The sequence below is a fragment of the Daphnia magna genome, linkage group LG5 (assembly GCF_020631705.1).
Source record: "Daphnia magna isolate NIES linkage group LG5, ASM2063170v1.1, whole genome shotgun sequence".
Taxonomy (NCBI): domain Eukaryota; kingdom Metazoa; phylum Arthropoda; class Branchiopoda; order Diplostraca; family Daphniidae; genus Daphnia; species Daphnia magna.
Genome location: NC_059186.1, coordinates 11275750 through 11286591, shown reverse-complemented (window position 1 = coordinate 11286591; position 10842 = coordinate 11275750). Strand labels below are relative to the sequence as shown.

At 36.4% G+C, this 10842-nt stretch overlaps 2 protein-coding genes and 1 long non-coding RNA gene across 4 annotated transcripts; 1 reads left to right on the top strand and 2 right to left on the bottom strand.

Annotated features, from left to right (window-relative positions):
* Nucleotides 1-2542: 2542 nt before the first annotated feature.
* Nucleotides 2543-6257, bottom strand: LOC116923505 (ubiquitin carboxyl-terminal hydrolase 5). 2 transcript variants are annotated; one of them, XM_032929993.2, is made up of 14 exons: nt 6019-6257; nt 5577-5882; nt 5211-5505; nt 4972-5117; nt 4712-4905; nt 4577-4648; nt 4316-4505; nt 4106-4218; nt 3929-4039; nt 3739-3861; nt 3496-3680; nt 3210-3404; nt 2911-3141; nt 2543-2854 (listed from the first exon to the last, which is right to left on the bottom strand). In XM_032929993.2, the coding sequence occupies exons 1-14, from the start codon at nt 6130-6132 to the stop codon at nt 2679-2681; spliced, it is 2451 nt and encodes an 816-aa protein (XP_032785884.1). In that variant the 5' UTR covers nt 6133-6257; the 3' UTR covers nt 2543-2678. The 2 variants fall into 2 exon arrangements, with proteins under 2 accessions (XP_032785884.1, XP_032785883.1); XM_032929992.2 differs by having other exon boundaries at nt 3487-3680; nt 6019-6256.
* On the top strand, nt 6252-8144 carry LOC116923510. The gene is made up of 2 exons (XR_004394547.2): nt 6252-6414; nt 6806-8144. It is a non-coding gene; the product is annotated as an uncharacterized LOC116923510 (long non-coding RNA).
* A 339-nt stretch (nt 8145-8483) lies between these two features.
* Nucleotides 8484-10671, bottom strand: LOC116923506 (membrane-bound transcription factor site-2 protease). Its single transcript, XM_032929994.2, has 5 exons — nt 10272-10671; nt 9824-10200; nt 9619-9748; nt 9414-9530; nt 8484-9322 (listed from the first exon to the last, which is right to left on the bottom strand). Exons 1-5 carry the CDS (start codon nt 10344-10346, stop codon nt 8567-8569), a joined length of 1455 nt encoding a protein of 484 aa, XP_032785885.2. The 5' UTR covers nt 10347-10671; the 3' UTR covers nt 8484-8566.
* Nucleotides 10672-10842: the final 171 nt, after the last annotated feature.

Sequence of the window (10842 nt, the reverse complement as noted above, 5' to 3'; positions counted from 1 at the left end):
ATGAAAATCACGGAAATCAAGCTTATTTTTTGATTGGCCTTATAGTTTATGAAATAATCGTAAAAAACTAAAACTAAAGTTGTGGCGCTAACAGCACTTTGTTTTATTTTATTTAAGAAATGGCTAATTTAACAAGAAAACCAATCACTTAATCGAAATCAGCGTTCAATTTTGATTATGATGAGTGATTATTGTCGAATTTCAAGAGATGTCCTTTATTGGCAGATTTTGACGAAAGTGGGAAGGCTATACCCTTCCCACTTTTTCAATTTTGGCAAAATTTCAAATTCTGCTTAAAACACATGATTTTTATTCTGAATTGAATGAAAATCACGGAAATCAAGCTTATTTTTTGATTGGCCTTATAGTTTATGAAATAATCGTAAAAAACTAAAACTAAAGTTGTGGCGCTAACAGCACTTTGTTTTATTTTATTTAAGAAATGGCTAATTTAACAAGAAAACCAATCACTTAATCGAAATCAGCGTTCAATTTTGATTATGATGAGTGATTATTGTCGAATTTCAAGAGATGTCCTTTTTGGCAGATTTTGACGAAAGTGGGAAGGCTATACCCTTCCCACTTTTTCAATTTTGGCAAAATTTCAAATTCTGCTTAAAACACATGATTTTTATTCTGAATTGAATGAAAATCACGGAAATCAAGCTTATTTTTTGATTGGCCTTATAGTTTATGAAATAATCGTAAAAAACTAAAACTAAAGTTGTGGCGCTAACAGCACTTTGTTTTATTTTATTTAAGAAATGGCTAATTTAACAAGAAAACCAATCACTTAATCGAAATCAGCGTTCAATTTTGATTATGATGAGTGATTATTGTCGAATTTCAAGAGATGTCCTTTTTGGCAGATTTTGACGAAAGTGGGAAGGCTATACCCTTCCCACTTTTTCAATTTTGGCAAAATTTCAAATTCTGCTTAAAACACATGATTTTTATTCTGAATTGAATGAAAATCACGGAAATCAAGCTTATTTTTTTATTGGCCTTATAGTTTATGAAATAATCGTAAAAAACTAAAACTAAAGTTGTGGCGCTAACAGCACTTTGTTTTATTTTATTTAAGAAATGGCTAATTTAACAAGAAAACCAATCACTTAATCGAAATCAGCGTTCAATTTTGATTATGATGAGTGATTATTGTCGAATTTCAAGAGATGTCCTTTATTGGCAGATTTTGACGAAAGTGGGAAGGCTATACCCTTCCCACTTTTTCAATTTTGGCAAAATTTCAAATTCTGCTTAAAACACATGATTTTTATTCTGAATTGAATGAAAATCACGGAAATCAAGCTTATTTTTTGATTGGCCTTATAGTTTATGAAATAATCGTAAAAAACTAAAACTAAAGTTGTGGCGCTAACAGCACTTTGTTTTATTTTATTTAAGAAATGGCTAATTTAACAAGAAAACCAATCACTTAATCGAAATCAGCGTTCAATTTTGATTATGATGAGTGATTATTGTCGAATTGCAAGAGATGTCCTTTGGCAGATTTTGACGAAAGTGGGAAGGCTTATACCCTTCCCACTTTTTCAATTTTGGCAAAATTTCAAATTCTGCTTAAAACACATGATTTTTATTCTGAATTGAATGAAAATCACGGAAATCAAGCTTTTTTTTGATTGGCCTTATAGTTTACGAAATAATCGTAAAAAACTAAAACTAAAGTTGTGGCGCTAACAGAACTTTGTTTTATTTTATTTAAGAAATGGCTAATTTAACAAGAAAACCAATCACTTAATCGAAATCAGCGTTCAATTTTGATTATGATGAGTGATTATTGTCGAATTACAAGAGATGTCCTGTATGGCAGATTTTGACGAAAGTGGGAAGGCTATACCCTTCCCACTTTTTCAATTTTGGCAAAATTTCAAATTCCGCTTAAAACACATGATTTTTATTCTGAATTGAATGAAAATCACGGAAATCAAGCTTATTTTTTGATTGGCCTTATAGTTTATGAAATAATCGTAAAAAACTAAAATTGTTGCGCTTACAGCACTTTGTTTTTTTTGTGTTAAAATACGGCTGATTTAACAAGAAAATCAATGACTTAATTGAAATCAGCGTTCAATTTCGATTATACTGCGTGATAATTTCTCCAAGGCTATCGAAAACTTCACGGACACATGGAGCCGTCGAGTCTAATCAGGAGCATTCGGTTGCCGCGATTCAATAGCAACAAGGGCTGAACCCTATCGGTAACTTCGCGAACAGAGTGAGGACCCTAGTGTAGTAACGAAAAGAATGCTTAAAAGTCAACATTTAACGCAATGTCCATTTCTAAGCTCCGCCTTTAAGGGGTGGCGCCTTACTGGTTTGAAGGTGGAATGCCACTAGATGAAGCTATAGGTTCTCCCAAAATTTCCCCAAACAAAATAATGAATGGTTGTTTCCGATGGGGAATGTACATGGATCCCATATTCTGATATTGCAAAACAATCTCTTCTCCTTTATTGCCTGATTGGCAAAGGCTAGAACTAATTCTGATCTAGAAATAAAATAGAAGTTGGCAGAACCATTTTTTGGTTTGGAAAATTTTTATTCAGCATTGAATTTGTTTTTCTTTTTTAGTTTTTTGTTAATGTTGATTATTTGCCTTATCCATTTGGATTTCCTAGCAAGCAAAATAAAACGACGTTTACCACAGGTTAAGTTCATGGTGATCGGCGGTACAAATACAAATAGCCCAGCTCAAAGGGTGGGTTTTCAGAGACAGCCACTTTTTCGTCGTTGTAAATTACCCATCGCCCATCTCGTTTGATGTGGCAAACGTAGTGACCGACACTGGTTGACGATCCCATATGAGAAATAAACGCGGCCAATTCATAAACTAAGATGATGAAAAATTAGTCAATAGTATCAATATACGCAATACAATTTTCATACCAGGTGGGCCATCTATAAATGTAGGTTCAGAAAGAGCGGATGTGGTGGCGGAAGTTGCAGAAGGGGCTGGTGCGCAATCGTCACTGTTTATCTCATCGGGATGAGAAAATATCCAGTCGGCTGCGCGTTCCACGTTATTATCTGTATTTTGCAAGGCCTTAACGCACTGGGAACGACTAAACCCCATTGACTGAAGCATGGCGACGCCCTCTTCATCTGCTTTGAAGGTTCCTGCAGAAGGTGCAACGATACCCCATAATGACATCCGGATTTTTTTTTTTTTTTTACACAAATCCTACCCGATAAAGAATTTAATGGTGGGGTCAAGAAATCTGGATCGTCCATGTGTTCCATGATCCACTGGGTAGCTGCCTCAAGTCCAGCGCCCTGCGTGAGAATAGCGGCACGTTTGCATGCAACCAGCGGGAATCCCATTTCAGTCAAAGATTCCACTACGGCCAAATCGACAACGGGTTCAACAGCGGTATTGGAAGCTGTATCAAATATGCGAAGGTAAAAAATATAATTATTAAACAAAAAATAAACAATGTGCATTACTAACTCTTGTTTGCTTACCCAACTGACCTGTAATGTCATCAGACATCAAGACTTCATTAGTTTGTTTTCCGTCGGCTTTCATAAAGGACAGGTCAATAACTAACGGAATTTCAACAGCAACGTCTAATTTTACTGGGGTCCAGTCCTCTGCCAAAGTGAACTTCCGCAATTGAATCCACAAATAGTCCGGAAAGGTAGCTAATTTTGTTGTTCTACAAATAATAAATTACAATAAAATAATTAATAATTTTTAAGCGATGAGTTAAATACTTCAAGGCAGTTGTTTTTGCTTTAATAGCACTGCTGTAGAAATTCTGGACCTCTTCAGGACGGATAAGGGCTTCGAAGCATGACTGAAGTGTAACTTTTGGACGTACCACATCGTCTGATTTGCTGTAAAAATGGAAGAATATAGATAAAACACGAATATAGCACTTTGTTGTGCATAAACAAAACTGACAAGGGTTGTCCGGCAGTCATGGCCGCTTTCTTCTGCTCATTGAACAAGCGAACCTCTTCAGTGTTAGATGCCGTTTCAAGTGGAACAGGTACTGGCAAATGGTATTCAGGTCTAAATCAAAAGATATTTACCATTTAACTTAAATAAATAAATAAACCATTACGCTGGTGATCGTACCTGCGCGTGTAACGAACTTGCCCAGATGCAAGGCACTGTAGTCGTTCTTCCACCTGAAACTTAAAGCTTTCGACCGGACTAGTTGAAGGCTTGGGATGAACTCTCATATTTCGCTAATGTAGTGAATATCATGGCCAAACGGGTTTGCATTTTACATTAGCACCATTAATACTGCATATAGTAAAGAATGGAAGTAAACAAATTCCCTACCTCTGTGATGTTGATCATATGGAGTAAAAATTCTACAGCATCTTGTTGTCGTTTTGTTGAAAATTCCGGGTGGCCCTTACCGACTAGTGATTTAAACATAGAAGGCTTAATACCCTGCTGATGCTGATTTTCTTCATCGGCAATTGGGAGGGAATAACGCCCGGAAAGGATTCCTACAGCCAATTTTGACCTAGAATTACAGATCGATTGTACAGCATTAGGAAAAAGAAAGAAAACGTCTTGCAGGGAACTTTCGCTTACATTTGAACATTGAAATCCTGGAAGGCGTTTGTATCAGCAGCACTAATGATGGCTTCTCGGTCGTTAAAAAAACTAAAAGTAGATTTGTTAAATTCTAGTGTATAATCAGTTTGACCTTTGATTTTGTGCAACTACCGTTCCTGAAATGAAGGTACGGTGAAAAGAACTTGAATGACACTGTTAAGATAACATGAATTGCCAAGGTTCGCCAATCCTGTATATCCCGGTCCAAACAACGGAACTAACGATTTCCCGGTTTCCTGAATGGAAGCCCATTCACCTACCCGCTGGTTTAAGTCAATCTCTAATTCGGCCATTGATTTATCCGTCTAAAACGTAACAAAAAAAATATTCATATTAATAGTTAGGGTTGTAAAAAGGAACTAAACTGTTACTTTTTTCATTCCATCCATATTTATGCCAAAGTGTGAAAGATGTTGTTTTAAATATGGATCCTCAACCATGTCGTCTTCAGCATAGCTATACACATCTGCTTTACCATCCCCTGAGATCGTGCCCAACTTGACAGCTAATGGATAACCTATTAAAAATTTGTTACATTGAAAATAGAAAGAAATAATTAAAGATAGGTGTCAGAAGTATGGTACTGATGCTTCCTCAACTAAAATTGTACCTGTAGCTTCATAATGTTCGAGTGCGTGATTATTTCCCCCAGTTCCGTCAAAAAATTTTCGACCACACAAAATGGTTCCATCAGAGAGATTAAGCCAAAGGTTTTCAGTTTTATCACATTTAGTGCATTGCCAGCCTTTTGGCGGAACTTTAACACCATTGTGCAATTGATTCAAGTTTTCTGCAAATTTTGACACCAGTCTATTTTCCCCATCCCATGTTGATTCAAGTGCTGACAATTCTTCTAAATACCCAGCACTTGTAGCAGCAAGAATACCTTGAATACTATTCTCCAGCTGCACATTATAACAAACCAAAACAAAATTACCTTCATTTTTAGGAATCATTTCTTACCAAGGCTAAATACCTGAACTGGTAGATTAGGGTGTGGAAGTTGGATTTCAATTGGACCAGGAAATATGGCAATAGAATGTCTTTCTTCATACTCATACTTGGTAGCACTTTCCATGGGAAATCCACCTTCTATACCAATAGCCAACCTAGTTATTTTCTTTTCAGGTTCTAATTCACTTTTCTCTTGCGGCAACAACTTTTTAATTTTCCTCAAGTGAAGAAAAATTTTGTTTCCAGTTTTGTTTACATGTTGATCAATACAATGTCGACCATAACCCAGAAATGTGTTTAAGCACACATATAATCCTGTCTCAGATTCCTTTAATAAACAAAGAAAAGGTATTAACTATGCAGATCAAAATATAAAAAAAATTACAGGCGAATATCACGATCAACACATATACTATTCAAAAGCGGAGTATACTACATGACTGCATCAAACCTGACATATTTACCGGCGTGTCAAAGGAAAGCAAACATTCATCCTTGAAAACTTTATCGCCAGGCTTCGGGACTCTAACAGCAGATAAATAAGGTTTTAAAGTTTCACCCAAATTCGAATCCTCCATTTTATTTGGCTTTGTGTTCACAATCTGTCACTTCCAGCCGCTTACAGTTCCTTGTCTCACTTTTCTTCTCTGCTCTCACAAAAGTTGTCTGCTTCACCACAGACCACGAAATAAAAGAACGCGATGGGCGCCATAAGGCTTAGAAGCAGCGGGGTAGACATGCTCGATTTTCGATCTTGCCCATGGTGGCGCGTCGAACGTTTGAAAACATTTCTGGCGTTTTTCCCGTTTTCCCTACTGATACTGATGCTTGGATTGCTTCACACACCGGCTTTTTTACGTGTAATTGTTATTTATAAACTATGTTTATGTGTATTAATTGTAGTTGTCCGTTTTTATTTCATGGGAATTATTATAAAATTTTCGCTCAGCTCTAATCCTCCCTCATAAAATGTCATATTTTCCTCTCGTATTCCCATTTGAGGGATGTTGTTTTTTTAGGGAGGACTTGAGTTGCGTGAAAAATGTGAAATAATTCATACGAATTGTAGAAGTGCTACGACAGCAAAGTACACGAAAAAATTCATATGTTTACTAATTACGCGTGATAAGGTCAGCGTGTTAAACCAAGGCCTACTTGGCACAACACAGGGATCACAATCTTTTACTTCGTAGTCGGTGGCTTGAATATCAAATAAGAACAATGCCGCGTTATGCATTCCAAACCTTATAGGAAAAGGGCATACAACAGGCGCATAGAGCGGTAGAACCAGTACCAGAGACCAGGTCGCCAGAACCATCCATCAAAACCGTTTCACAAAATTAGAAGATTTAATGTGAAAGTTTGTTACAGATGAATACACAGTCTCTGCGCCACTTTGTACTGCTACAAAGTTACAACGGATTGCAAACGGGACGACGGGGAACTTCAGAAAGCATGTCTGCGGTGAATTCATAAACATTGCACTTCTGTAAATGTTATGACACATTATTTGTTGCATTTGTTGAAACTTTATTCACAACCAAAGACTTGACCAAAGTATAACACTGTATAGATACCTATCTTACAACTGCAATATGGAATATCTAGCCTTTTTTGTTGACGAGGTTGTCAAAATGATCATACTTGGCGCGTTTTACTCTCTACCCATGTGCTTGCCAATATATGAAGCAAACTTAAACTGCTTTAACTTCGTTGACGCATATAGAGTACACAACATTCTTCCATCTTTGGGGACACTCATTACATAAATCCCTAATGGAAATCGTTTTACGCAAAACAAATATTCAGTTTTATGTCAAAAGATAAATCACAGCATTTGTCAAATTAGCAGAAGGCTTGATTTTGTGGAATTTTACAAGTTAACATGTGGTAAATAATTAATCTTTAGGATAAATTGCTTGAAGCCAAGGCCTTGGGATGTATCTACTGCCATCATAGAATTCAAAATATTCATCTATATTAGGATGAATAACATGGACATTTGTTAGTAGTTCTAGATTCTCATCTGGTGTATAGGTGAATTGTGGATTAAGGCGATCTCTGGTATCAATGGCAATCAAATAGTTTGGCTGATCTGCTTCTTTGGTTTTATAAAGCTCTTTTAAATATTCAGGGGGAGCTTGGGCTTTATAATCCCATCCAACAATGACTCCCCTCAACTGTTTATATTTGTGCATAACAACATCCCCTATTCGAAAGCGTATCTTCGGAGACCTTACATAACGAGGTACAGTTGAACTAGCAAACATGTTGTTCTGAAGATTTCTAAATTCCAAGACTTCTTTTGCTGGAGATTCATCAGCTAGTTTGTCTCCCTGACCAGATAACCCTGGTGGTAACACTAAGAAAGAAAATGTAAACTATTGATCACTTTAAAAAAATTACATGTGACATATTGTCCTTACCTGTTATATATTCAGCTAATGTGATAATAGTCTCCCAACAATTTTGACTATGTAGTGTAAGAAAATTTTGGCAGCCATCCATAAATTCTATGACTGCCTGCAGTACTGGATGGGGTTGTTGGAATTCATGGGACAACCAGAACTGGAAAGGTACAACCAACAGCTGCACATATAGATACAATACAGAAGAGATTATCTTCTAGAAAAAAATTGTGAAAACAAAAACAAAAACGCCTGAAACATCAATCACTTGGCTTGAGTATCCTTACCAATAATAAAAGTTGCACAGTGTCTCGGCGAGTTAATCGTGGCATTTCAAAATAGCAATAATCGTTCTGCTGACAAACTAAAAACAACGATATTTGAAAAACACGTCATACACGTAGTTCCTTAATCGCCCACTTGTTTTGACGGATAACTCAGGAATCATAAAAAACGCAACACACAGAGACGCCAGACTTATGCTTCTGCCGAAAAGCAGTTGATCGCAAAATTTAAAAATATTTTTCGTGCATTAACCAGGGATTTACCATCCCTGAAAAATGTATTTTAATGCAGGATACAGGAATCTTTCAAACCTGAATTATTACAAAAACAATGAAAGCAAACCAAACGCAATATTGACGATAACAAGAGAAGTTCCGGAGAAAATAAGGGCGCGTTGAGCTTGCCGTTTCATTGAACCACTTTCGCAACCTTCAAATACCATTTCTGTAAGTGCTCCCACAATATACTGACCATCCATATAAATGCAAGGAACAACATTTAAGACAGCCAAACCAGCAGAAAAAGAAAACAAATACCACATTAAGTGGAATATCACATTAACATATTTAGGACCAATAAATGTCCTAGGAACGTAGTTTGATACAGAAACAGATCGGTAAATCTCGTCAGGATGGCCTACAAAAATTATAGAGGCGGCATTCTTTCGCTGGATCAGTATTAGCCTCGAGGAATCAGTTTCGTTTTCTAATTCTGAATGAAATAATGGTTTAAGGCATGATTGGTTATGAAAGCAATCTTGATGATTGGAACACCAAGCTGTGGATGATTCTGAAACTTCCCTTGCTCTCAAACAGTAGCGATTTCTTGAGATTGAATCAGATGATGAAAGGAAACACAAATGTGACTGACTTAATTCTGAGTTATTACAGCAGCCTAATTGATCATTGGCTACGACACTCGAAAGATATGCATTATTAACACAGAAACCCGACGAAGATGCATGTAAAATAGCCGCCAAACATCGTTCCCAAGTGTTGTCCTCTGTAACACGACAACCATTGACACCTGTCAATTGATCTCCAATTTGAAAATCGTGATATCCACCTACTGAATACTAAAAATTTAAGGAGCGCAAATCAAGTTAAATTTATCGAACGAAAAAAACAAACAAACAGCTATGATAAATATTTTGTTGTGCAACGCACCCCATCTAAGTTGAGAACAGAAACTCCGACCCCGGTTTGAAATAATGGCATCAGCAAGATGGGCAGAGACGTCACAATAAAAAATGCAACTATTGATAAGACAATGTTGTGCCAAACCTGCAAGTATCAAAATTTTATGTTCATTGTGTTAATACCTTTTGAACTAAGAAAATATAGTGATAGAGGTTATTCTAAAGAATAGTACCCCAGCACAGTAGATCTTTAGTTGCTTCCATGGAGAAAGGCTAGTCACATCCTTTGTTGGCAACTCAACAAATGCAGCAGGAAGAACAAGCCAAACAATAAGGCCAAAACTTATCAATGGGATCTGCTCACTGAAGGTAGAAAGAGTTAATATTGCAATGCATAAGCAAAAACTACCCTAACTATTACATAAGAGATTGTTATACCTTACAGAAGCTAAAGCATGACCTGTCTCATGAACAATTGTACAAACTAAGAGTGTAATTAAATAGTATGGTAAATCGGTTGAGGGTAAATTGACTCCTGGAACAACAGGTTGAAGTATGGCTTCTTCATTCTTATGTTGTCTTATATTTTCAAAACTTACAACAGCTGTGCTGGCCAACAGGATCAATGAAGGAATGCAAAGCAAAATGGTAATCATTGTTCCAAGACTATACCACCAACATAATTTTTTTTTTTTCCTTGTTGCCCAGTTGCTAATTTTTTTATTAAACAGTGATGTAGTCCATCGTAAACTCATGAAATCAATTTGAATAGGAGTCACAGATAGAAAGTTCAGGTATCTCTGTGAATTGTTTCTCTATGAGAAGTAAAAGGAGAAATGAGCAAAAAATTTATTAGAGAAAGGATAGTAGGTTCATGTTTCATTACCTTCAGATATCTATCGAAGCAATATATGAATATGTGTATAAGGATCACAGACCCAAATACATTTGTAACTTCCATCACTTCAAACCGAGATTTAAAATAAGCCAACACTTAAGAACAATATTCGGCAAAATTCGGCTGAGTATACAATATTGTCTCAGCACCTGTTTATTGCTTTACTTGTTCTTCTTCAACTACAGGTAGAACTGTTTTTAAATGGCCTTACTTAATTGGTGTACCCAATGCCAACTATTATTGGACTTATGGACATACACTGCTATATAAACAAAAACCTATTTTTCCACAATTATAGGGGGTCTACCAAACTTCGTTTTGTTGACAACATTCGACCTGACCGACATTGGTTGTTTGGTTTGCAGCAGACTAAATTCGAATTCGCTTCGGCGGCCACGGTGGGTGCTGCTTGCAAATATGGGCATTCAGTCCCTAATGTTTAATACTAAATGAGTATGAGTGATGGCCTGCTGTCATTACAGCATAAATGAAAATGAGTGAACTTAAACTAAATTCAGCCAAAAACCAGGTAGTAAACCACTTTTTATCAAGCCAAATG

Bases quoted from the DNA above. Each gene is read 5' to 3' on its own strand.
- LOC116923506 (XM_032929994.2), bottom strand. From the start codon at position 10,346: ATGGAAGTTACAAATGTATTTGGGTCTGTGATCCTTATACACATATTC. The intron at 10,201-10,271 runs GTAATGAAACAT...TACTTCTCATAG, and splicing joins GCTTCGATAGATATCTGAAG to AGAAACAATTCACAGAGATA. The intron at 9,323-9,413 runs GTGCGTTGCACA...TTAAATTTTTAG, and splicing joins CTGTTCTCAACTTAGATGGG to TATTCAGTAGGTGGATATCA.
- LOC116923505 (XM_032929992.2), bottom strand. From the start codon at position 6,132: ATGGAGGATTCGAATTTGGGTGAAACTTTAAAACCTTATTTATCTGCT. The intron at 4,649-4,711 runs GTAGTTGCACAA...ATCTACTTTTAG, and splicing joins GTACCTTCATTTCAGGAACG to TTTTTTTAACGACCGAGAAG. The intron at 4,219-4,315 runs GTAGGGAATTTG...TCACTACATTAG, and splicing joins ATATGATCAACATCACAGAG to CGAAATATGAGAGTTCATCC.